The sequence below is a fragment of the Miniopterus natalensis genome, chromosome 11 (genome assembly GCF_054644295.1).
Source record: "Miniopterus natalensis isolate mMinNat1 chromosome 11, mMinNat1.hap1, whole genome shotgun sequence".
In the NCBI taxonomy this organism is placed as follows: domain Eukaryota; kingdom Metazoa; phylum Chordata; class Mammalia; order Chiroptera; family Miniopteridae; genus Miniopterus; species Miniopterus natalensis.
In genome coordinates, this window is record NC_142091.1 from 71,787,413 (window position 1) to 71,812,864 (window position 25,452).

The 25,452-nt window shown below is 51.6% G+C and overlaps 5 protein-coding genes across 8 annotated transcripts; 2 read left to right on the forward strand and 3 right to left on the reverse strand.

The window, feature by feature from the left end:
• The first annotated feature begins 593 nt into the window (after positions 1 to 593).
• On the forward strand, positions 594 to 6,386 carry UQCC3 (ubiquinol-cytochrome c reductase complex assembly factor 3). The gene is made up of 3 exons (XM_016220539.2): positions 594 to 1,053; positions 1,151 to 1,431; positions 5,497 to 6,386. Exons 1-2 carry the CDS (start codon positions 934 to 936, stop codon positions 1,301 to 1,303), a joined length of 273 nt encoding a protein of 90 aa, XP_016076025.1. The 5' UTR covers positions 594 to 933; the 3' UTR covers positions 1,304 to 1,431; positions 5,497 to 6,386.
• On the reverse strand, positions 3,601 to 6,265 carry UBXN1 (UBX domain protein 1). The gene is made up of 10 exons (XM_016220538.2): positions 6,168 to 6,265; positions 5,978 to 6,065; positions 5,784 to 5,837; positions 5,592 to 5,698; positions 5,439 to 5,508; positions 5,029 to 5,220; positions 4,886 to 4,937; positions 4,629 to 4,742; positions 3,908 to 4,100; positions 3,601 to 3,743 (listed from the first exon to the last, which is right to left on the reverse strand). Exons 2-10 carry the CDS (start codon positions 6,034 to 6,036, stop codon positions 3,694 to 3,696), a joined length of 891 nt encoding a protein of 296 aa, XP_016076024.2. The 5' UTR covers positions 6,037 to 6,065; positions 6,168 to 6,265; the 3' UTR covers positions 3,601 to 3,693.
• Positions 6,387 to 10,365: 3,979 nt separating the features above from the next.
• On the reverse strand, positions 10,366 to 11,085 carry LRRN4CL (LRRN4 C-terminal like). Its single transcript, XM_087822404.1, has one exon. It carries the CDS (start codon positions 11,083 to 11,085, stop codon positions 10,366 to 10,368), a length of 720 nt encoding a protein of 239 aa, XP_087678530.1.
• Positions 11,086 to 13,207: 2,122 nt separating this feature from the next.
• Positions 13,208 to 25,332, reverse strand: BSCL2 (BSCL2 lipid droplet biogenesis associated, seipin). 4 transcript variants are annotated; one of them, XM_016220533.2, is made up of 13 exons: positions 25,121 to 25,332; positions 24,598 to 24,677; positions 22,576 to 22,791; positions 20,776 to 21,092; positions 19,534 to 19,615; positions 16,055 to 16,198; positions 15,128 to 15,262; positions 14,869 to 14,966; positions 14,144 to 14,285; positions 13,930 to 13,996; positions 13,711 to 13,782; positions 13,532 to 13,612; positions 13,208 to 13,422 (listed from the first exon to the last, which is right to left on the reverse strand). In XM_016220533.2, the coding sequence occupies exons 3-13, from the start codon at positions 22,660 to 22,662 to the stop codon at positions 13,280 to 13,282; spliced, it is 1,368 nt and encodes a 455-aa protein (XP_016076019.1). In that variant the 5' UTR covers positions 22,663 to 22,791; positions 24,598 to 24,677; positions 25,121 to 25,332; the 3' UTR covers positions 13,208 to 13,279. The 4 variants fall into 4 exon arrangements, with proteins under 4 accessions (XP_016076019.1, XP_016076020.1, XP_016076021.1 ...); XM_016220534.2 differs by lacking the exon at positions 25,121 to 25,332 and adding an exon at positions 25,008 to 25,084; XM_016220535.2 differs by lacking the exon at positions 25,121 to 25,332 and having other exon boundaries at positions 22,576 to 22,713; positions 24,598 to 24,895.
• Positions 21,995 to 24,643, forward strand: GNG3 (G protein subunit gamma 3). Its single transcript, XM_016220536.2, has 4 exons — positions 21,995 to 22,413; positions 23,170 to 23,395; positions 23,782 to 23,881; positions 24,160 to 24,643. Exons 3-4 carry the CDS (start codon positions 23,783 to 23,785, stop codon positions 24,286 to 24,288), a joined length of 228 nt encoding a protein of 75 aa, XP_016076022.1. The 5' UTR covers positions 21,995 to 22,413; positions 23,170 to 23,395; position 23,782; the 3' UTR covers positions 24,289 to 24,643.
• Positions 25,333 to 25,452: the final 120 nt, after the last annotated feature.

The window sequence follows — 25,452 nt, forward strand, 5'->3', positions numbered from 1 at the left end:
AGAGTTAACCTTTGCATGCCAAGGGTATATACCATGACGAAAAATTTAACAAGTTTACTTAAAAATATTTTTGAAATTTTGTATTTATTGGTTTTTAGAGATAGAGGTCAATTTGTTGTTTCACTTATTTATGCTTTCAATGTCTGATTCTTGTATATGCCCTGACCAAACCCAAAACTTTGGCTCAGGACAGTGAACCAACTGAGCTACTTAGCAAGGGCTTAACAAGTTTACTTTCAACAAGTTCATTAACAAGTAAAATAAAGAAGAAATATATAAAGATACCCTTTTCCACACCCAGTACACTTGGCGTTGAGTGTTTGTTCAGGAGCTGAAGGGATTGAAGGGGGTCAATAGACTGATGTGTCCAAGTATCTGGAAGTCCACTATGTGTACTGAAACCGCACGGGTTATTTTAGGAAACCACAGAGCACAGCCCTAGACTTCTTTTTTCTTTTCTCCTTTCTGCCCCAGCCTTCTGTTGATCAGGAAACTTCAGAACTGGGTAGTTAGTTGTAAAACCCACAGCAACTATGAAGACGCACTCCGGCCAGGCGAGCTCAGTTGGTTAGAGCGTCCTCCGATACTGGAGCGTCCTCCGATACGTCAAGGCTGCGGTTCCGCCTCCAGTCAGGATACACAGGAAGCTCAACCCTTAGCAATCGCACTTCGGACTTCTCAACGGGCCCCGCGCAGCGCACTCGGTGTCAACGCCCCCTTGACACGCTCAACCTTCTCGGCTAAATCTAGACTTAAGGCCCAGGCGCTCTGGATTCTAAACGTTTCGCTGACCAGGTCCTCTCTAGCCCCGCTGTTTTCTATGGTGTCCTCTGTGGGTCGCTCTAGCCCGCGCAAGAGGCCGGGAGACGCGGTGCCGGCCTTTCTAGGCTGCGGGAGACTACAGAGGCCGCCTCGCTGGTCGTGCGGCGGGCTATGGGGTCCTTGCGCAAAGTGCTGATCGCAGTCGCAGTACTGGGTGCGTGGGCTGGCGTGGGCTCCACACTCTTTGTCCTTGTGACCCCGGGAGAGGAGCGGATCCAGGCGATGCTGAAGGTAGGAGCAATTGGAAATCCGCGATGGGGTGGGTGGGCAGGCGGAGAGCCCCTGCTGGGGGCCGGAACTGCGAACCTCTCTTCCTCCCCGGGGGCAGGAGATGCCGGGGCAGGACTCACGGAGCCGGGAAGAGGCAGCCAGGACCAAAGAGTTAGTGCTGGCCACTCTGCAGGAGGCAGCTGCCACGCAGGAGAACGTGACCTGGAGGAAGAACTGGCTGAGCGGCGGCGGCGGCGGGAAGTCAGCGTGAGCCGGGACCTGCGCGGGTGGGCGCTGGGAGCTCCGCTCCCGCACAGGAGTCCGACTGGAGTCCGACCGAGGCGGCCTTTCTCTTCCATGGACCTGGCGGGGAGCCTGGGCCCGGGGAGCTACCGCCGGGTGAGCACTTCCCCACAAACGCTGCACTGACTGCGCGTTCACGTCCTTGGGGGGGGGGGGGGGGCGCCATGGGATGTGGCGAACTGAAGGAACCAGTAAATCACGTTCCTCCATCCACCGAGTGAGCCCTGCGGTGTGACGCTGTAAATAGTGTTCTGGGGTCGGTTCTGTGGGCGGGAATGACTGCTGCACCCGCCTGCCCTGCTCCCCTTATGAGGCTGAAGCCCAAAAGGCACAGCGATCACGTTCTCAAAACACAAGTCAGGTCGTGTCTTGAGTCTACTTTTGGGGATAACCAAGGGACATTCTTGAAATCCGAACTGTCCCTGAATATCTTGTAGCAGTAAATGCCTGCAGAGGACACTTTGGGTTCCTGTCCTCCGAGTGAGGTTGGAGTGGGGCTTCCAGCACTGAACATGTGCCAGACGTCTTCTGTGGCGGTTAACCTTTGGAGCCCATTTCCACGGAGTAGTGAAAGCTATTTTGAGTCAGATGGATCTTGCTTCAACTCCAGCATGTGACAAGTTTTTTCTGAGCCTCAATACTGTTCTGTAAAAGGTGGTAATTATCTTAAGAGCTGTCATAAGAATAACAATCTAGAAAAGTAAGTAAAGTGCAGTGCCTGGCAGAGCAGCCTCTCGGTAGTGTTTTCCCCCTCATGGTTTTCACTGTAGTTTTCAATCTGTGAGTCCAGTCACAGGATCTACTGGAAATACCACTGAAGGGATGAAATAAAGCTGTCAGTGAGGTTGTAGCCCCACAGCCAAATCTATTGCTTGGCTACCTTTTTGTCGTTGCAATAGAACACTAAATACACTGAGGTGTAAACCCAGATATGAGCATTGGTGCTGTTTTCAACTGCTGGATGGTGAAGTCATAAACTATATTTGTCATGTATAACTTTTAGTTTAAATGTAGCCCTTTCCTAGCCTGGGAATGAGAGGAAATTCAGCAGCTGTTTGAGGGAACACTAGGGCGAGGTGATCAGCAGCAGTGACACAGGCTCTGATAAAGGTGCTTGGCACCTAGAGTTGTGTCCAGGATCTATAACCAGCTACCTGTGTCAGTTTGGGCAAGTCATGTGCTTTAGTGTCCCAGTCTCTCAAATGGTATAATTGTACCTACTCCTAGGTAATAGTGCCTTTATATCTCAGTTAATACATGTAAAATACTTTAAAAATGTGTGGTACATATTAAGTTTTCAATACTTTTTTTGTGCAGAAGAGATGCAGCTGTGAAGGTCACTAGCGTTCCTCAATGTTTAAGAACAGCCACATCAAATTATGTAGCTAGTAATTTTAGTAGCTAGTAATTACTGGGGACTTATTTGGTGCCAGGCACTGTGCTAAAGCACCATTTATCGGCATTATATAACCTCCACAACTCCAACTGACATGCACTATCATCCTCATTTCACTAAAGAAGTAAACTAGGCTTTAAAAAGTAAAGGCACAGCCCTAGCTGGTTTGGCTCAGTGGCTAGAGTGTATGCCCTGCAGACTGAAGGGTCTCGGGTTCGATTCTGGCGAAGGGCATGTACCTTGGTTGCAGGCCAGTAGAGGCGGCAACCAGTTGATATCTCTCTCACATCGATGTTTCTCTCTCCCCCTTCCACTCTCTCTGAAAAGCAATGGAAAAAATATCCTGGGGTGAGGTTTAAAAAAAAAAAAAGTCAAGGCACAGCCTGACTGGTGTGGCTCAGTTGGTTGAGTGTCTTTCCATGCACCAGGAGATTGCCAGTTCAATTCCCGGTGAGGGCACATGCCCAGGTTGATGCCCAGTAGGGGAAATGCAGGAAACAGCCAATTGATGATGCTTCCCTCTCATCAATATTTCTATCTCCCTCTCCCTTCCTCTGTCTGAAATCAATAAAAACATAAATAAATAAGTAAACCACTATAAAAAATCAAGGCACATAGCTAATAAGGATTTCAGGCTTATGCACCACCTTACTCATAGGAGCCAAAGGTGCTATGCACTGTATTCCTCACCCCTCGAATCTCTCCCCTCTCAACTTCCCCAGCAACTAATCAGACCCAGAGATTAGAAACAAGTCCCTTTGTTGGAAATGTAAGCTGAGGACTAGGATCTACTCTAAAAGCATTCCCCTTAGAGTTTTCCTCTGTCTCAGTTTAGTCTCTCCCAGTCATTCAGGAAGAAGTCCAGAACATAGAGAACTCAGAGAGTCTATTTATTAGGAAAGAGATGTCAGTGCTTTATCAAAGATGAAGAGGTCAGACAAGGATGGTGGGATAAAGGCCTCTCAGCTGGGACATTTCTTGGCCACAATGAGGACAGCAGAAGGCACAAGTCCTGAAGATGGAAGAAAACAGATTTAAACCACACATACCTACTTTTTGTCCCCAAAATTCCTGGCCTCACACCATCTCCACAAAGTCCCTTCTCTCTGCATCCCTTCCTTTCTCAGGCATGTCCCCTATCACACCCAAGTCCTACTTCAGGTCCATATGCCATACCCAGCTCCTGCAGAGGCCGCTCCATGTCAGCCTCTGAGAAGGCTCGCCGGGGGAAGCCACTGAGCAACTGCACAGGGTCTTGGTCCCCTCCAGGTTCCTCCCCACGGTGAAGCTCCACATAGAGCCTAACAGCTGCCAGCTGTTCCCTTGCCCGGAACGTCTGGGTGAGTGAGGTCCCATCTGGCAGCCGGACCTAGAGGGCAGGTGAGAGCCACAGTGTGGTGTCAAAACTGAGTGAGGTACCCAAGTAAAGAAAAGAAGAGCAAAGCTGGCTCCTCCTCCTCCTCAGATTAAACCAGCATAATTACTATTAAAAGCACCTAATGAACAACCACTTAGGCTCTGCTTTACTAAGCACTGAAGAGAGATTCCCTGCTCTCTAACAAAAGAAAAACAAAGACAAGATTACACAAAACTACCTGGATAAATACCACATCATAATGAATAAATGTTAGCTTTGCAAACAGCTGTGTAATAAACCCAATGAAAACATGAACAAGTAAAGAGAGAACTGCTGAGTAAGAGGAAGGTATGGATTTAAATAAGACTGGGGCAAGTGAAATTGGATATCTTTCCTAAGAGTAGAGGAGGTAAGATTTCAAAAGTCATTTACCAAGAAGGGAGAGGTTTGGCAAAGGAAACATAACTGAAAAAAGCTCTGGGCTAGGGGCTTTATAGACCAACGCAGGGGTCCCAGGGGCAAAGGAATCAGAATCAGTACCTGTATGCGACACTGGTCATACTCCCGCTTGCTAGGAGGCTCCTGGCTGGGAGAGGAGGGAACAGGACCTGGTTCTGTTGGTGGGGATGGCTGAGAACTCACACTACCACCATACTGGAGAACAAAGTAAAACACTACATCAGGCACTCACTCCCCCAGGAGAAATAATGTGTAAGCCCAACTTGCCCTCTGAAGCAGAAAAATGTGATTTATTAGCCCCACCTACTTAATTACTTAGTGTCTTCCCAATCACCTACCTTCTTGGCTCTCTCTGCTTTGTCTCTTTCAATCTTTTCTCGGACTCTTTGCCTGGAGTGCACACAGGAAGAAAGGTCAGACCTTGACAAAGCAAATATTGATTCCTTTCTCATCTCTTACCCAACATCCCCAGCACCCAGACCTGGCCGCTAACTCTTCAGCCTTTTCTCTCCTGCGCTCCTCAGCGGCCCTGCGCATCTCATCTTCCTGTAGCCGCTGTCTAGCAGCTGAGAGCTCCTGCCCTTGTCTCCTGCGCTGCCGTTCCCGTTCCAATGCCTCCCGTTCTTCTCTTTCTTCACGTTCCCGCTGTTTCTGGGCCACCAGCTCCAACATCCTGTATTGCAACGAACATAGATTGTGAAGGTGTTTATAACAAGAGACTCAGAAAACAAAATCGGGGAACATGTGTACCAACACAGATGAAAAACAAAAAGGGAAATGCCAAGAAAGGACAGCGGAGATGTGTAAAGTTCGAGGTTCTTTGAGCAGACTGTGTACTGAGGAGAGGTATAAGATGACCCTCAAATATGCAGACTGTTCCTTACTATATACCTCTTTGTCTGTTCCTGTCTTTCCTCTTCACTCAAAACGGGTTTGTCTTCTTCCGCAGCGGACTCAGGACCTACAAACGAGCGAACAGTATTATTGCCAGTTCATTCTCCTCGAGCCCTCCTTAATAATCACACCGTGTCCCTTGGTCAGGACCTTCGGGGCCACCCTGCTCCGAGGAGGTGGGTTCCCGTCCCAGGACATGTCCAAGGGGGGTCGCTAGCGGCTCGTCCACATCGGGGTCGTCTTCGTGCTCCATCAACCTGGCAGAGAAAGTCGGGAGGGAGGTCAACACTGAGGCTGCCCCTCTCAGTCCCCAGTCCCCTGCCACCCGGTGTGAGCGCTCACCAGTCCATCGCGGCCTCGATGCCCTGGTTCCCTGTGAGGGCCAGAGCCTTCTCCCTGGGGGCAGAAACACCGTGAATAGCGCCCACGAGCCATGGTGACGGTCAGGCTGGGGCGTAGAGCCTGAGGCCAAGCTGGGGGAAAGGCCCGAACAGGCCCGCGACCCCCGCGGGCCGGGGTTAGAGGGGCTCCCTTACGCGCGTCCCCTGGGGAAGCCCATCTCGATGAGACTCTCCAGAGCCGTCAGCTCCGCCATGACGCCGCCAACGCCGCCTCCGCGGGGACCTGGCGGGACGAGAAGGGCGGCGAAGGGGGTCAGTGCGGGACGCCCCGGGCCTGCAGGCAATCCCGGCCCCGACGGTCCCGGCACGGCGTTAGCTCACTCACCCGACTCTGGATCCGCCGCGGACACTGACGAGAAGAAAGCAGAGGGGAAGTGGAAGTGCCCGGATCTGTTTGGGTCACGTGGCCGCGGACGCGGACGGGTGCCGCCGAGAGTCAGAAAGCGCAAGCCGGGCCCTTGCGCGGGGCCCCGCGCGGGGCGGGGCCGGCATCTCGCGAGAGTGGCCGATAGAGAAAAGACCCCTAAAGCCCGGCTCCTGGCGGCGGTGGGGAAGGAGGCGCGGGCCTGAAACCCGGGCGGGAAGCCGATTCCCGATGTGGCGCAATCAGATGGGAAGTCACTTGGCACTGTTTGTGGGGAGCTCGGGAAATGTGCCTGCTCTTTGACCGGCTGTGCCTGTCGGGGGAATTGAGCCGTCCTCCGCCCACTGCCGAAGGGATCTTTGCAAAACACGGCATCTTATCCTGTCATCACCTCCCCGCTGAAAACTCCAGGACATGCCCGTCCCTTAGGACAGCGGTTTCCACGGCACATCGCCGGCACGCAAGAACTTTTAAAACACGCAATATCTGTTTAGTCCGGGTCACTGACCTCGTTTCCCTTAGGTGGTTAAATAAAAATACAACAGCCAACACAACAATAGCTGTCCGGTGGGAATGAATCCAAATTATACTTTTTTGGGGGGGGGGTCAGATCAGCAAATATATATATTTTTTGGTGTGCTGCAGAATTTTAGTAATTAGTTTATGTGTGCCATGAGATGAAAAAGGTTGAAGATTGCTGACTTAGGAGGAAATTTAAACGCTGGTAGTTTGGCTTCCTCCTGCCCGCCCCTCTTTCCCCTCTTTCCTGTTACAGCCCCATCTGTAAAGTGAGGATGAGAGTAGCCCTATCTCAGGTGCCTGGCAAGACTGTATTGTGTAAATGTTAATAGTTAGGGCAGTTAGGGCGCAGTTTTATCTCCCATCGATTGAGGGTAACTTGTGCTTATTGCAAAACAGGCCCTCTCCCTCCTCTGGGCCTTTGCACCTACCGGTCCTTCTCCCTGGGATGTCCTGCCTCCTCTGTGGGCTTGGTAAACTCCCAGTTTTTGAGTGGACTCTGGGTTTGCTTTTATTTATTTATTTATTTATTTATTTATTTATTTATTTATTTATTTATTTGAATTTTTATGAGTTTATTTGAGCCAAACTGATGACATGAAGCAAAATTTCAAATGCTCCCTGGGTTTGCTTTCTAAGGGAAGCCTGCTTTGTCCACCCCCACTCCACCTCCCAGCTCCAATAATGACCCCATTAAGCATGTATACCCCTGCTGTGTAGTCCTTGTTGATTACTTAGCCCCCTACCTAGGCTGTTATTAGGAGACAGAGTAACAGTACATTACTGACATTGACACTGTATGCACTAGAGACTTTTAGATAATTAATGCATATTTAATCGTCACAACAATCCAGACCATTATTAGTCACAGGAAGCAGACACAGAAAGATGAGATAATTTACCTAAGGTCACAAAGCTGGTACATAGCAGAGCTAGGATTCAGACCCTAGTGAATTTGGTGAATGCAGTGTGTTCACTAGACCTCTGTGCTACGTTGCCTCTCCACCGTGGGGTGAAGCACATCAGCTTTGGAGTTGGGAACTTGAGCCCAAACTCTAACTCAACACCCTACATGTAGCTTCTAACTATTTAGAACCTCAGATTTCTCACCTGTGAAAAGGTGATACCATCTCTTGGAATGATTTCAAAGATTGAGAATGCATGTAAAGCACCCCTTTTTTCCCCTTCCTTTTTATTGAACATACTGGAGTGACATTAGTTAACAAAATTATACAGGTTTCAGGTGCACAATTCCACAGCACACCATCTGTATACAGTTACTGTGTAAACATGCCTTTAATAATGAGATAGTTGGCCCTCATTATTTGTAAATGGCTAAGTGCTGAGGATGCAGGAAGCAAAAAAAGCACAAAGTATTCACTGAAGTGTGATAAGTGTATTCTAGATAACAACTATTCTAAATTTATTCCAGAGATGCAATAATAAAAGAATGGTTAAGTTGTACAGTACTGCTTCTTTGACCTACCTCCAGGTAAGGACCCTATAGAAATACACAAACAATGTGGGGCTACACAAATAAACAAGAGTGTCCATAGCAAAAACTGGAGACAAATTGTTTCAACAAAGAGTGATGGCTACTGTTGGTTAAGGAGAATCCTCCTATGGAAAGTTATGAATCCTTTAACATAACTAAAGAGGCTATGATTTACCAACCAGGAACATTGTCCATAAGAAACAAAGTGAAAAAAGAAAATGCCCTGGCCAGGTAGCTCAGTTGGTGAGAGCTTTGTTCCGGTATGCCAAGGTTGTGGGTTCGATCCCTTGTCAGGGCACATACAAGAATCAACCAATGAATGCAAAAGTAAGTGGAACAACAAATTGATGTTTCTCTCTCTCTCTCTACCTTCCACACTCTCTCCCAAATCAATGTTATAAAAAGCCCTGGTTGGCCCTGGCCCATTTGGCTTAGTGCTTAAAGTGTCAGCCTTTGAACTGAAGGGTCCCGGGTTCAATTCCAGCCAAGGGCACATATCTCGTTTGCAGGCTCATCCTTGGCCCTGGTCGGGGTGCTGTGGAAGACAACCAATGTGTCTCTCTCACATTGATGTCTCTCTCTCTCCCCCCCCTTCCACTCTCTCTGAAAAGCAATGGAAAAAATATTCTCAGGTGAGGATTAAAAAATAAAAATAAAAACAAAAAGCCCTGGCTGGTGTGGCTGAATGTTGTCTCATGCACCAAGAGGTCACCAGTTCAAATCTCAGTTGGAGCACATGCCCAGGTTGAGGACTCGATCACCAATAAGTGAGTACAGGAGGCAACCAACCAATGTTTTTCTGTCATTGATGTTGCTCTCTCTTCCCCTCCCCCTTCTTTTCTCTCTAAAACCAATAAAAAAAACCTGAGTGGCTTTAAAAAACATTTAAAAAAAAAAAAAAAAGAGAAAATATTTGTATTACATAAAGATCTGCTCTGCTACAAGCAATAACATCTTGAGGAGGAAACTTTCACTTTATAGTCCAGTATTACGTGAAATTTGTATGTGTTACTTTTATAATTTAAAAAATGTTATAAGACCTTAGAATTCCACTTGTGGCTTCTGGGGAAAAATATGTTATAAGACCAGTATACATGAGGACTATACTCTTTAGCAGCTTAGGCTTTTCTAGATCCAATTCACTTAGAAATAAATTAAAAATTATGTATACGACTCTGAAGAACAGGTGTGTGGACAGGATGTTGAAAAGGATTATGAAAAATGAGGTTTTCCTTTTATGTTTCCTTTTATGTTTCCTTTAATGTTGTTACAGGGGATACACAATAAATTGGGAGGAGGAAATCCCTTGGAATTTATTTTTATTATTTTTATTATTTTAAAAAATATTGATTTTTTAAAATAATAAAAAAGGGAGAGGGAGGAGAGAGAGAGAGAAACATCAAGGATGAGAGTCATTGATGGGCTGCCTCCTGCACGCCCCCTGCTGGGGAGCGAGCCCGCAGTAGGAATGGAGCCGGGTCCTCCTGGATCACAGACAGGTCGATGCTCAACCGCTGAACCACACTGGCCGGACAGTAGGAATGGAGCCGGGTTCTCCTGGGTCACAGAGAGGTCGATGCTCAACCGCTGAACCACACTGGCCGGACTTTTTTTTTCTTTTTTTTTAACTGGCAAGCTTGACCCAGACAGCAGCTTGGGCTGTCTGTCCCTCTTCTCCACCCAGTGACAGTCGTTTATTTCCACCTGCCTCGGACGCAGGTGGATCCTGAGTCAGGTGTGCGCCACCTCAATATCTAAACAAAAGGCAGGAGGCGGCTGGTCTGGCCCCCAACTTCCATCCTGCAGCAGCTTCCTCTCAAAACCCCTGCAGTGGCAAAGCCCGCCCAGGGTGCAGGCCAGGGGGTGCGAACTGAAGCCAACAGGCCGAATGTGGCCCCTGATGTGGCAGGCCCGCGAGCTGAGAGCGGACTTCACACTTTTACAACTGGTTACATGGTAGGTACCTATCCAGCATCTTCGATGCTATCCTCTGGAACCGCAAAACCGACGCCCGCTCTACTCCTTCCCCAGCTTCAGCCAGGCGCGGGAGACAGTCTGGGACCCGCCCGAGCTCTCGGGGGCCCGCACCTCCCCGCGGGGCCCGCCGGGTGGGGCCCCGCGCGGCCGGGATGCCCGCGGGCTGCCTCAGAGCCCCGCCCCGGGTGCGGCGGCCGGGCGGGCGCGGCGGGGGCAGCCGCAGCGCTGGCGCAGGGCGAAGTGCCAGACCAGGGCGCCGCAGCTCAGCAGGGCCAGCGCCGTGCCCACGCCCACGGCCGCGTGGACCAGGCTGCGGGGCCGCGGGGGCACGACCACCCGGCCGCAGGGCCCGAACGCGGGGCCGCCCGCGCCCTCCGCGCCCTCGGCGCCCTCCGCGGGCACGCTGCTTTCTCCCGCCGCGTTGGCGGCCACCACGCACACGACATAAACGCCCCCGGGCTTCAGTCCCTTCAGCTCTGCTCGGCGGACCGTAGCGTTGAGTGGGGGGCCCTTCTGGGCAGCCCCGCCGCCTTCCCGAAGCAGCAGCCAGTACTGGAGGACCGGGGAGGAGGGGGCGCACCAGCGCACCTCGGCGCTGCCGTCGTCGGCCGCCAGGCGCACCTCGCCCAGGCGCGGCGCTGCGGGCGGCTGCGCGGGGCTGGAGAGCCCCGGGCACAGGCAGGCGGTCGGGCCCGCGCTCTGCAGCTCCCTGCACGGGACCTGCAGGTGGCGGCAGCGGTCGTAGTCGCAGAGCACAGCCTGCGGGGGTGACCGCGGCACCACGCCTTCCTCCTCTTCTTCCGAGTCTTGAGGGCCCAAGGGCTGCGCTCTGGGAGCCAAGAAGAAGGCGACAGCCAGGAGCCGCGGGAGGCAGGGAGCGCCCAGCATGGAGTCTGGAAGGGGAGGGCGTGGGGCAGTGAAGGCCCGCAGCCCCCACGCCGTCCAGCCCCCCGACAAAACTCCTGGGGCAAGGAAACGCCCCCGGGGACCAGAGAACGGGGAAGAGGAGGGATAGGAACAGACACACTTTTCAACCAATTTCTGAACAGCCTGTGAGCTTGACTTGGGGCAAAAAAATAAAATGTGGTCGCACTGGAGGCAGCGTGTGACCAGCAAGGTAGGAAGCACTAGAATCAGTTCATGAATGAACCAAGTGCTTGGGGAGAGGGGCAGGGAGAAAAAGGGGAAACGGCTGCTCAGCCTAGGGAAGCAAGGTGGCCGCTGTTCCCAGCTGCTACCCAGAGAGATCCAATAAAAGAAGTGTCAGTCAAGGACGCGTACAAATACGCAGAAATGAGAGGGAAGGACAGATGGAGCAGAGGGGGGAAGTAGGGACCTCGCTCCCCACCTGTCACAGGAGTTCTGGTCCCTGCCTGTTCCCCAACCCCCCTGACTCCTCCTGGCCCAGGGCAGCCCCTCACCAGTGTGCAGGCCTCGATGCAGTGGGAATCTGAGACCAGACCTCTGTGAACTTCAGGCCCAGGGGTTCCCCAGGAGCGCAGGCTACGCAGTCAGGTTTTGTGTCTTCGATTTCGTTTTTATACCCTTCAACTGTGATGTCACTACCTAGCCCCCCCCCCTGCCCCGCTTTCCCGCTGAGTGCCAAGAAGAGGGCTGGTCCCTTCAGAGGGCCTGAGTCACAGGGCCAGGGATGGGGGAAACCACATGCTTTGGTTGCAGCTGGACACTAGGATGCATGGGTTCTGAGGGGACTGGAATGTGGAAAGCAGCCAGTCCAAGGCTGAAGTCATGTGAAGGGATGAGGGACACAGGGAGGGGACCACCTGGCTAGTATCAGATTGGAAAACAGCTGTAGACAGCACGTGGCCTGGGCTACCAAATGCTGTTTCAATAAAAATTATACCACATCCATGGCTGTCATTTCCTGTGTTCTGCCTCCCAGTGGACAGAAAGGGAGGGGTGCACAGGCCTGACTGATGTAGGCCAGCTCTCCAGACCCGCCCTATACTATCCCCTTCCCCAGAGGGAGGAGAGTCATGTGAATGGAGAAAGCAACTTAAGTTTTCTCTCCTTGCACTTCCTAGGCTTAGGAATGAAAACAGCTGTGCCTAGCCCAGCCCGAGCGGGTCAGTTGGTTGAGAGTCAGCCTGTGCACGGAAAGATTGCCAGTTCGATTCCCAGTCAGTCAGGGCACATACCTGTGGGTTGGATCAGCAGTTGAGGCCATACGGAAGGCCACCAATTGATGCTTCTCTCTCACATTGACATTTCCCCCTCTCCCTCCCTTCCTCTCTCTAAGCATGTCCTTGGGCAAGGATAAAAAACAAAACAAAAACAAGAAAACAGCTGCGCCTGAAATGGTCCTGGGTTTGGAGGCCTTTCCCACCTTCCTAGATTAGACAACCTCCTCCAGTCAAGGGTAGGGAACAGAAGGTTTGCAAGTGGCCCTGAATCCATTTCAGAGAGTCAGGGCAGCAGCCCTGGCAGGGCAGCTCAGTTGGTTAGTGTATTGTCCCGATACACCACAGTCGTGAGTTTGATCCCTGGTCAGGGCACATGCAGGAGTCCACCAATGAATGCACGATCAAGTGGAACAACAAACCGAAGTTCCTCTTCTCTCCCCTTCCTCTCTAATAAAAACTTTTAAAAAATTTATTAATTTTTATTTTTTTAGTATGTTTTTATTGATTTCAGAGAGAGGAAGGGAGAGAGAGAGAAAAACATCAATGATGAGAGAATCATTGATCGGCTGCCTCCTGCACGCCTGACTGGGAATCAAGCCCGCAACCCGGGCATGTGACCTGACCAGGGATCAAGCTGATCTTTTGGATCATAGGTCGATGCTCAACCGCTGAGCCATGCCAGCTGGGCTAGGCTCTTCTGTTTGCATCTTATATGCTGTTCTGTGTTTCATTGTCCTAAGTATATTTTTGCTGCAGTCAATAAATTCTTGCTTTCTTTTCTAAAAAAAAATTAAATAAAAAAAAAATTTTTAAAAGAAGAGTCAGGAAACCAGCTGGCAAGAATATAGTTTATTGGGGACACCACAGGAAAAGAGGGAAAGGAAAAGGGTCAGGTGGAAAAAGCTTGGAGTGTGTTGTGGGGCTCTGCCCTGTTCTCTTCAGGAGCTAGAGCAGGTGAGGTGCTGCCGGTGAGAGCCCACAGAGGGTTCGGAGCTGCCCAGAGTCTCAGGGGCCAGGGCAGGGGCAGAGGCGGGCAGGTTGGCCTCTGTCAGCAGAGCTGCGTCTTCCCAGGAGCCTGAACCTGGGCCCGGAAAGGGAAAAACAAAATTCCAAATGAGAAATTAGATAACCAGGGCCCCTCGGCGTGCCACCCGCACCCCACTCAGGTCCTCACGCAGGGTGTCCCTCACCATCACTGGCCTCCCGCTCTTGCTCTTCCTCGCCATGCAGGGGCTGCTGATCTGGTTTTTCCTCCTCTGACAGCTGGCCCTCTGCAGCCACAGAGAGGACGCAGCGGTCAGGCTGGAAGAGGCGGAGGGGGGCAGGGGGAGTCAGGAGGGAGGCATGAAGGGCGGCTGCAGCGCCATACCTGTCCCTGCGGGGTCTTCAGGGCCCTCGCCGTCCTCGGTAATGTCTGACAGCTGGGTTGACTCCTCCTGGCCTTGAGAGAGAGGGCAGGACAGGGTCAGGGTAGCTGTGCCTGAACAGCAGTGGCTTTCCTTTGGCTCTCTGCTCAGTGTGAGAGAGCCTTAAGCCTCATACTGGATGCAGCAGGAGCCCCGTCACCAGCCCCAATCATCACCTTTACCTGGCTGACGGGCAGAGAGCCTTCCCTGGCCCTCATTTCGGGAGCCATCTCTTTTTCGGATGTTTACCTGCGGAGGACAAGCTACTCAGCAGCGAGGACTGCCTCCCTCTTCCCTCACCAGCGATCAGGGCCCTTACACCCGGGCCCCCACCATGCCCTGGCCCACTCCCCAGAGTAGGATCATGAAGGGGAGAGGAAAGGGGTCCTTTGTGACCTGCAAAGCGAAGCGGTGTTGGGGCCAGATGCCTCCCCACACCCACTGCATGTAGCTGAAGAGCACGATGACGCTGAGGAAGGTGAAGTTGCTGGCGACACCTATGAAGGCGCAGGTCAGGGGGAAGTTGTACAGCAGGTACCTGAGGCGGGAAGCAGGGAAGGAAGGCAGCGGTTATGGCGCCAGCCTTCTCATAACACAGCAGTTCTCAGCTCTGGCTGCGCACTGGAATTCCCTAGAGCGCTTTCAAAAAGTCCGATGGCCAGATGTGACCCTAACAGGTTCTGGTTCAGGTGGTCTGATGGGGTGGCCCAGGCACCAGTGTTTTTAAAAAGTTCCCCAGGAAACAAAGGAACAAACGAAAGAAAACAAAAGCAAACTCAGAGGCAGATAACAGATTGCTGGTTACCAGAGTTTGGGAAGGGGTGGAGGGAAGGCAAACTGGGTAAAGGGGTCAACTGTACAGTGACGGATGAAAAATAGGCTTTTGGTGGTGAGCGTGCTGTAGTACACAGCTGCTGAATTATAATGCTGTACACTTGAAATGTCAGACACCAACTTTACCTTAAATAAGAAATAAAAAATAAATAAAAAGGAGGGAGGTTCCCCAGGGAACTGACAGCGCAGCCAGGGCTGAGAACCTGTGGTCCACGTGAAACCTGTTACCGTTGCCTCGGACCCTGTTCGCTAAGGGCGGCCCGAGGTGCCCCTCGGCGGTTCCTCACCTGAGCCCAGAGAAGTGGGCGTGGATGCGGAGGTGGGCTCCGTACAGCTGGATGCGCTTGCTGTGGACCTCGATGATCGCCCCCGTGGTCGGCACGTACTGCGGGGTTGGGGCGGAGGGGCGGCAGGGCATCAGGCCGGGATCCTGCTGCTGTCAACCTGAGGCCCACTTCCAGCCTCCTTGACCCAGCCCAGAGACTCCCAGGTGGAATTCTGGGCTTATGGGGAGGGTGTCTCCCAGTCCTCCTTCACCCCGCTTACTGAGTTTTCTCTGTATTCCGGGTACAGCTCCACCTCCAGGAGCTGCTTCTGCTCGGCAAAGCCAAACAGCAGCAGGCTAGAGAAGACCAGCGTGTCAAGCATCTGGAGCAGGTCTGAGCGGTAATGCAGCATCACCTGCCAGGGCCGGGGGGAGAGGTCGTGGTCGGGCCTACCCACCCCTCGGTCACCCCTGAGCAGTCTATGAAGACTGCTTCTTTCCCAGGTCCCCTGCTCCCTCACGTTCACCTCCTACCACGTCCCACCCAAGTCTCGACCCAATCATTCCACACGCTTGAGTGACTACCCTGCCCCGCCAACCACATGTCTGTTCCAATACAACAAAGGCCCCTCCTCTAAGAAACCTTCCTAGGTTAAGCCTAACAATGTCTCTGGCCTACCTTCCCCCTGGATAGTTCTATAATCCAGAACAGATTAGGTCCCAGTGCACCATCGGAAGCTTTGTTCCCTTATTGACATTTAGGGATTTGCTCTATGATGTAGTTCTGTTCACAATTAAGAATGGAACTAAACACTTATAACACCTGCTATGTGCCAATAAGCGCTTTACATTTCCTCACTAAATCCAAACTAGTCTTGCTATGAGGAGTTACCATATATGATTTATAATACTTTATAGTCAGTGGGGTTAAGTAAGATGCCCTTTAGCTAGTATGTTTCTGAGTGAGGATTTGAGCCCCGGTCTCTCTGGCTCCAAAGTCCATATTCAGAGAGTTCACTCTCAGATTTTAACCCAAAGCTGGACAATGCGACAATATCTGCAGCTGTTTGACTTGGTAAACTGACTCCCCTTCCCTACCCCGATGTGTCTGTGACGTGGGGCAGGACGTTTTCTCCTGAAGGCCTACCCCGATATTCTAACAGTTGTCAGCCTTCTCCACACACTCCCCGTGGGCCACGGACACTTACAGAGCGTGAAGAAGTGGAGATGACTCGTCCGCCTCGGGTGTAGCATGAAATGGTGACCAAGAACATGCCCAAATCTTGATTCACGGGCGACTCTGGCAACTCAAGTTCTAAGGTAACGCGGTAAGGCTGTCCATACATCAGCACCTGCCAGGGTAGCCCCATCTCTTTTCAAAAATGCATATTTTTAAATCATACTGTCCCACTTCCACCCCTCCCCCACCCCTCCAAATATTCTGCCACAACCCCTTTGGTTGGCCTTTAAAGGCCTCTCCATTTCTCATCCCAAGAACATGCTGCCCCCTTCTGGTGGCTGAATCCTCCTCACTTGAGATCTGAACCAGACTTGCTGCTCTATTCTGAGAAAGGCTGCGTTGAGTTTCTCTTCCAAAAGTGAACCATCATGTTGCCAACTGGGCCATCTGTGACTCAGGCCTGTCCCCGGGAGGCCTACGCCCTGGGCCCATCCTGCCTCCACTTACATTATTAATTAACCAAGTGCCAGAAGTGCTCACCATCTCCCTGGCCAGCTCTCACAGTCATTGTCACTCCATATCATCTTTTTGTGTTTCTGGGTCCCTTGGTTCTGTTGGCTGAACCCTGAGCCTCACAGTGGGAAGGCTTCTTCTCTGGGATTAACCTCAAAATGTTAAAACTTGCCACCAAAAATACCCTAGTTTCTCCTGACCATTCCTACACTCCTCTAATTCTGTACCATTTTCCTGCAGCATGACCCCCTCAGGGTGACATATAAAAATCACAGGGGTGACAGTAAAGCTTGTTTTTTTGTGTTTGTTTTGTTTTTCCTTTTTCCTCTCTCTTTGAAGCCCTTTATTTATTTTTTTTAATTCTCACACAAGGATTTTCCCCCCATTGCTTTTCAGAGAGAGTGGAAGGGGGAGAGAGAGAGGGAGAAATATCAATTGGTTGCCTCCTGCACATGCCCTGACTGGGGTGGGGATCGCGCCTGCAACAGAGGTACATGCCCTTGGCCAGAATTGAATCCTGGACCCTTCAGTCCGAGCTCGATGCTCTAACCACTGAGAAAACCAGCCAGGGCCTAAAGCTTGTTAACCAAGGAGGGAATGGATTTTTTTAAAATGTTGAAAAACACTGCCCTAGCCATAGTGAAACAGCTCCAAAAGCTGGATGTGGCTATGAGAGTCCTCTGAGCACTTTATCCCTAGGGTAAAAGGTGGAAACTGCTGACCCAAGTCTTTATTCACATTCTTATTTTCAGTCTGAATTATCTGCTGGGGGAAAAATGGATTCCATGAGATTCCTAACCCCCTTTAGAGGTCAGATGAGTCTACACCAGTTGCTTCACTGAATTCTTTGAAACAGTAAAATAGTTCTCTGGGTGGGCTGGAGGGAAATGGGGAGTGACTGCTAGCTAATGGGCATGGGTTTCTTTTGGGGGCAATGAAAATGTTCTAAAAGTGACTGTGGTGATGGCTGCCTAAGTATATCTGGGAATATACTAAAAATGACTGAACTGCACATTATTTGTTTGTTTTTAATGTTCACCCAAGGATATTTTCCCCATTGTCTTTCAGAGATAGAGGAAGGGAGAGAGAGACATCGACGTGAGAGACACATCGACTGGCTTCCTCCCACTCACGCCCCAACTGGGGGGCACGTGCCATTGGCTGGAATTGAATTGGGGACCCTTCAGTCTGCGGCCCACACTCTAACCACTAAGCCCAACCGTCCAGGGCTGAGCTGTACATTTTAAATGAATGAATTGTATATAATGCGAATTATATCTCAACAAAGCTGTTGTGTGTGTGTGTGTGGGGGGGTGTATTCTGTCTAAATAAATGTTATCTCTGAGGAGATCCATGGAATCTACTACCAGAACCTTGTGACTGACTCCGTGCCTTTGTTCATAAGTGTCTGCCTAATAGGCAGATTCTCCCTCTTCTCTCCTATTCCCACACAATAGTCACCCTTCTTTAAAAGGTCCACTGGAGCCTCACCATCTCCATAGTCTCACACTGATCTCTCCGATTCTTCACAAATTCTTCTGAAATGCAGAATCTGCATCTTACATTTTGCTACTTAATACAGTGTATAGAATTCTATCAGTCCTTTGAGTTCCTTGAAAGCAGGACATCTTCTATTTTTAGCAAGGTGTTACACACAGAGTAGACACATTATTTCATCCATCCTTCCATCCATTCAAAAATGTTCACTGTAAATGCACACAATGATCAACCTGATTTAATGATCAGGGACTTGGGCTGAATTTCCCCCCATCCTTCAACTTTCCCTTCCTTCCTCACCCAGCATCCTTGTACCCGATTGCTTTAGGCTCCCTGCGCGCCACTGTGATGTCCACAATGGGCAGCCACACAGCTGTGTGCGCTATCCCAGGTGCAGATGTAGTGAGGCTGTTTCTAATCCGCTCTGTGTATTCCATTTATTATCATCGTTGCCACAGGGGCATACTGACTCAATGTCTTCACAGAACGTCCTGCAATAATCTCCAAGTTCCCTTCCTGAGTAGCAGCCCTCCAATGATAAATCTCTGTCTTGCAATGCCCAACATTCTACCTCACTGCTTTGAAATCTTCCATTGGAACCCACTCATCTGATCTGGTTTTTTTTGCTAGTGTATGGCTACCTGGTAAACTGGAAGATGTTATAGGACATAGCCTCTCAGATTATTTGTATTGTCAAACAAGGCCAGTCTATACCACAGTCCCAGGGAACTCCATACTCTACAGCTTAACAATCCTCCGTTCAGAGTGACCATTTCTTTCTTTCTGTGTTTTCTATCTTTAAGTCAGTGTGCTCCCAAGTATCATTTTTGAAAAATAATTTTCAAAGTTTTAAAGTAAGTCTGACCACTGATGACGTTGCTGACTGACAACTCAAAAAACTCTGGTGATCAGGAATGATGTTGCTCCTCCAAGGTCCTTTTGAAGCATTCAGGAACCCTGCCCTTTTCAGAGTCTAATAAAGATGGATGCATTCCCATTCTGTATTTCTTGGGGTTTTCAGGTTTGTTGAAGTCATACTGGCATCTGGCCAGTCCTATGGCACAGTACCCTTTGTAATGGCAGGTTACACATACTTGTCAACAGTTTCATAATTTTACATACAAGCTTTCAAAACTCTTGGGTGGATTCCATCCTAGACCAATGAAATAGCTGGTTTGATAATTTAGGTTCATTATCAAACTGGTTTTAATTTAAGTCTAAAACACACCTCATGTTGTAGATATGGGCTTGCTGAAACAATCTGAGAACATTGTTAACATCTGCAGGAAAGAACAGTCATACAACTTATTTAGACTCTAGTTTTTCTTTAACTTTCCTTTTTTTTTTTAATTGAATTTTTTCAGGTGACATGGGTTAAAAACTTCCCTTTCCTTGAAAGCCTTCCTTTTTTAGTCTCTATTACTTAACCCCTGTTCTCCAGGTCTTTCTCAAGTCACCAAAGCTCTAATGCAACCTCTCTTCAGCTTCCATACTCACCCGATCACGTCCACCCTTAGCTAGGGACACATTGGCAACAGGGAAGGAGCAGAGTAAGGCGGTGGAGGAATCACAGTCGGTCCTAAATGAGGATGACACTGCTAAGTTATGGAGTCTGCCTCACCTGTCTGCACCCCTCGTTGGCCCCCTAGCACTGCCCCCTCCTGTCCCCGCCCCTTCCCTCAGAGCAGGCACCCCTCTCTGTTACAGAGACGGAGCAGAAATCAGCTGGCAGATTCAGGTGCTTCTTTGGTTCTCTTCCTGCTACTTCAGCCTATTTCCTCTCACAGAGCAGACTTTCTTCAGTGGGAATCTACAGACACTTAGTTGAAAAGTTTCAGGCTTAAGTGTTTCTCACACTGAGAGCTTGATAAAAATGCAGATTCCTGGGTTCCACACCCAGATTCTGATTTAGTAGTTCTGGTCTGGGGCCTAGTTCCAGAGGGATCCACAGATGATCTTTAAGAGGCTGATGAACCCCCTCAAGTTGTAGGCAAAATTGCACATGGGCATGAGTGTGCAGCATATGTGGGCACTCTGATACGTTTTTACGGCAGGGAGAGCCATAGCTTTCATGAGATCCATACCTCCTAAAAGTTTAAGCAGCTCTGCCTTACAAATTACAGCTCATGACCAGGGAATCAAGACGGGGGTGGGGGGGGGGTGGGGGGGTGGGAATGATGTCCTTATCAGCATCTCTTGATTGGTCCTATAGCCATTGTTAAGACAAGAGGAGAATTTGGCAGGGTCTGTAAAATGGGAATGAGCACGACTCTGGGAGTTTACATATCTAGCTACCTTGTGTTTCCATAATCTCTACTGTGCAGTAGACTATCAAGAATGGAAGTAATGTAAAAGGCAAATTGCTGCTTTCCTAATATCTCTTCTAATAAAGACCAAGCTAGTTCTGAGATGGCCCAAGGGGTTGGCTTGTTTCAGAAGTCTACTGTGGCCCTAAGAGAGGTCTGATCCAACCTAAATAGAACTGACACTCACTCATAATGACAGTCTAGAAGGGGGGTTTATTTTAACCTTTTAAACCAGAGGTAGAACTAGACCCTAGAGCCCTATCAGCCCAGTTCTGCTTTTTAGCCTTGGGCTGTGAAAGGTGAGAAGTAACATAAGCACACTGGGTCAAAGTTTCCTCCTCTGTAAATGAGGGGACTGAACTGAATAAGCCCCAAGTGGCCTTGCACAATTCTCCCACAGGATTCCTCTACTATGACAGAGCACCCCTCTCACCTGTAGTAGAAATGCACCGGGCTGAGGTGGCTGACTGTCGGCATGTAGGAATAGTAGAAGGAGCCATAGAGGAAGATAGACACCCAGAGCAGGAGGAGGATGGTACAGAAGAGCACCCCAAACTGCAACAGCAGCTTGCGGGCTCGGCCTGCCAAGACATGGCCCACCTCCTGGGCCCACAGCAGGGCAGGTACTGGTGGGTCATTGACCATGGCAGTGGGTGCAGCGGGTCTGGCCCCAGGTTCAGGCTTTGTGTTCCTAGCTGTTCTGCCACCTGGACGCCACCCATGGCTACGGGATGAAGCAGCTGGTGATTCCTGGAAAAAGACAGAGAGGGGAAAAGAATGGCTTCTTTCCTGGGGTGGGGGGAGGTGGTGACAAAAGGGACAAGGTTACTGGGCTGGCTTTGAAGAACGAGAGATAGCAGAACATAGCAAGTCTTTGTTTCATGTGGCCTTTCTCCAAATAACTGTTTCTCAGCCAATTATCCTTTCCCTTTCCTCCACCGAGCTCTGTTCATCCCCAATGCCAGAGCTCCTCCGACCACCTGATTCTGGGACAGGCACCTTGATACTCATTTACAGCAATACATAACAGACAGAGGACGAGCGCCTTAAAATCAGGGCGCTTTTACACACACGGTGACACTGAACCCACGCTGCGAGCTGGTTAAACGCAGAGAATGCGCGACGTGCCTGAAGCGGCAGAGCCGGGCTCAAAGCACGCCGCGGAAGCGTCACCACCGCCTCCCGTTTCTCCTCTCCCGGAGCTGCGCTCGCTCCCTGACGGGCCCGCGCCCCACGCCGGGCAGGGCGCCCCGCACACTCTGGCCACTCCCCGCATGCCCCCTCCCGCTCGCCGGTGGGCGCGGCGCCCGGAGCCCGCACTCAGCGACGCCACGGTTGAGAAAAACAACTCGCCCGACGCCGGGGCAGCGCAGACTCACCCGCATCGCGCGCTGCCTGGGCAACGCCGAGAGGGACTTCCGCCTCCCCGGCACGCCCCGCCCTCTTCCTCCGGTCGCCAAAGTAGCCCGGGGGCGTGGCCTCGTCTGTGGGCGGGGCCGGAGAGCGGGGCCAGGCGCGGGGGCGGGGCTCTCCTGACTGCGCGCTCGCACCTACGCGTGCTCCGCGTTCTTCCTCCCCGCAGTCCGTCACCCTGCGGTTCCCATGGCTAAAGGGGACAGGTACCTCCCTCCAGGCCCAAGATATCCCCCGGGGCATGTTATGAGTCAGCAGCATCCCCCTGGGCCCGCCCCTGGAGGCCGCAATCACCGCCATTTAACCCCCCAAAAGCGGGAGAGAGGCGGGCACCCCGCTGGCGCCGACGTCTAACGCCCACAGCCCTTTGGGCCGGTGGGCGCCCAGGGCAGAGAGCTTTCGCCCAGAGGACGCTGCAGTCTTCAGGAACCTGTGCATCTTGCGCGTTGCGCCTGCGCTCTGGCTGTCTCGAATTCACAAAAGTGGTAGCATTTCAGGCCCGGGTTTTGCTACCAGCTTCTAAGACGCGTGATCTACCTCCTCTGACCTAACTAAACTCCTCCTCAGAGTGCCCACAGCGCATTATCTCTTCTAGGCCTTGGAAAGTGGCACCTTCTGTTTTGTATGTCTATTCACCCCAAGTAAGAGCTCTCAGAAGGTAAGGTCGGTGCTGGGAGCATCTTTGCATCCCCCACAGCACTAAGCACAACGATGCTGGCGTGGGAGGCAGTCTCTCAGACCAGTACCGGCCCCCCTCCCCCCCAAAAAAGCTCATTGACTTCCAGAAACATCCACGGACTCTCCCCGCAGTGCCCCCTACCTCTTCTTTGTCCGGCTTTTTGATCTGGTCTCTGCACGCCTCTTTCCCCCCAGATTCTTCTCTTTGGTCTGCCATTTCTTTAGACATTTTCCTGACGTTCCTCGCTGCCCCTGGATCTGTCGCTCGAGTCACTTGTGGCTAGAACATGAAGTGGAGATCTAGAAGCTGATACCTGTAGCTTATCACATTTTCCTGGATATGGGGAATGGAGGGTCCCTGGGAGAGAAACGGAGATGCACGTGATAAATGCTGTGTCAGAGTAGAGGGAGGAGGGGATGATGGGGGCGACTGCCCAGCTGATGTCAGATTTCCAAATGAGCAGGGTCCCCCGCAGCCAGTACAGACTCTACTGCAGGAGCTGTCATAGGTCCAGACCACCCCGTTTGAGGGGGGAGTCTGCCTGGGTTTCAGCTCCTCTGGGGAGGGCTCTAGGCCAGACTCAGGATGACTACAATGGGGGAGGGGTAGGTACTGAGACAGTAACAGTGGGAGTGTGCACAGGGGCTCCAGGCAGCAGCCAGGCTCCCCCACTGGCCAGGCAGTTGGTATGCTCCAGAATCTGAACAGCTCCTTCTAGCATCCTTCATCCTGCAGGTACCAGCTGTCTGGGCAGTGCCTGAGCTGCAGAAACTGGGACCAGCCCCCAAAAGACCACTGACCTGACCCACCCCAGTGGCCTTCTCTGTATCAGCAGCTTCTGCTGCTGCGTCAGACACTTTCAGCTCCACTCCCTGCAAGGTGGGGCACCCACCTCAGGCAGAAGGTTTTGGTGCACCCTACTGACCCTACTCCCCAGGGCTGCGGCTGCCTGTAGCCTCAGGTGAGTCAGGAGTGTCTTGCTTTTCCCCGCTGGGGCTCAAGGGGTCAGGTGGGGATTATGTACCCTCCCCATCAGGGCGGGGCACTTCTGGTTGAGGCTTTTAGAGCTGGGAACACATGGCTTGATGGGCTGAAAAACCTGAAATTATCTGTATGTTTAATGATCGGTGGCCCAGGCTATATGGGAGTTTGGGGACCATCTCATCCTAACCTCTTCATTTCCTCAGCAGAGGAAGGCAGGGATGGGAAAGGCCACTGGAGAATGGGAATACGGGGAGAACCAAATATTAGGGCACCCGGCCCCAGCCTTATAAATGCTGGATGAGTGAGCATGGAGGGGGGGCCTTCAGTTGAGAGTGCTCTGAGCTGTCCCTCTCTTTTCTCCAGGATGAAAGGGGAGACCCCTGTGAACAGCACTATGAGTATTGGGCAAGCCCGCAAGATGGTGGAACAGCTTAAGATTGAGGCCAGCTTGTGTCGGATAAAGGTAGGTGGGACCCTGGATCCCATTAGTTGGCCTGGCTCTGCTGTAGCTTCCCAAGCCTCAGGATAAGAGGTGCTGTTTTTCCTCCCTTGGCTCCCTGAGATCAGGGGAGGAGTCCCAGTCTCCATAAGAGGTTTCCCCAGGCTTCTGTGGGGGACGAGGTAGGAGAAGACCGTCTTAAAGAGCTTTAGAGACCGTAAAAGGTAACATTCGGGAAGAGAGGCTGCAGTCCCTTTCAGGGGCCCTGGCTGGCTAACAGTTCCCTCCTGCTTGTGCCCCAGGTGTCCAAGGCAGCAGCAGATTTGATGTCTTACTGTGATGCCCATGCCTGTGAGGATCCCCTCATCACCCCTGTGCCCACTTCGGAGAACCCCTTCCGGGAGAAGAAGTTCTTCTGTGCTCTCCTCTGAGCTGCTCAGTCCCTCGCACAGCCCCTCACCTTTCCCTCTCCTGAGTCCTTCCTTAGGTCAGTAACTGTCCTCAGTCCCTGAGGGTCCCTTGCATCCTCTTCCTGGCTTTTGCCCAAACCTGTGAGGTTATCTGAAGCACAAGGCCCTCCCTCACCTATCTGTGGACCCCATTTCCACACCCACCGGGGCACCCTCTGCCCCACCCACAGAAGGGCCATTAGACTCTGCCAGCGCCCTGCCCGATTCCCTCTGTGACCCGCTCAGACAAATGGAGAGAGGGGTGAGCCGGGTGCTTGCTCCCAGTCTCACCTGGAGCTATTGGAAAGGTAAAGCCATTTGAAGAATAAAGTCATCCAGAGTCTCAGAGGTACAGCTCCTGTGTTAGCGTTCTTGGGGGAGAGAATCATCAGTCATTCGATGGTGGGTGCGGTAGTTGAAAGGCTTGCAGTACCCAGGGGACAGGACCACTCAAAGCAGATTAGGCAGTCTAGGATCGGAGATCGGTGGGGTTGGGGGGGGATGGCAGGCGCGCGAGAGCATCTCAAGTGGAAGAATTAAGTTACAACAGACACTCAGAGGCTACGGAGAGCATTCCACACACACACACACACACACACACACACACACACACACACACACACACACACACACACACACACACACACACACACACACACGAGGGCAATGAACAATGAAGGCAAGTGAAACTGAAAACAGACCGAACCGGGTGGATTTAGGGAGGGATTTGGGAGAGCAGCGGCAGACAGGAGGCACCCGGGAGCTGACGGGAGGAGGAGCTCGGTTCCAGTTCCTGCGAAGGGGCTGGACTTACTTCTAAGATGGCCGCGCCCACAGCGGGCTCTCTTCCAAGATGGCCGCCGCCATGGGACCTGCGCCAATATGGCAGCCCCACGTCACTGCGTTTCACCGTACAGCGCTTCTCAGCCAGCCCCATTCTTAAAATGGCGGCCCCAGGCAGCTAGAGTTCTCAATATGGTCCCTTCAGTGCTAACCTGGTCTCAAAATGGCTGCCCCTGCCCTCGCCAACTCGCTATCCACTCCTACCCACCCCGGGGTCTGGAAGCCGACGTCCCCACCACAATCCGGCTGAAGGTACACGGGAGGCTACAGCCTAGAATCATGGGACAAGGGGACCCCAGCAAG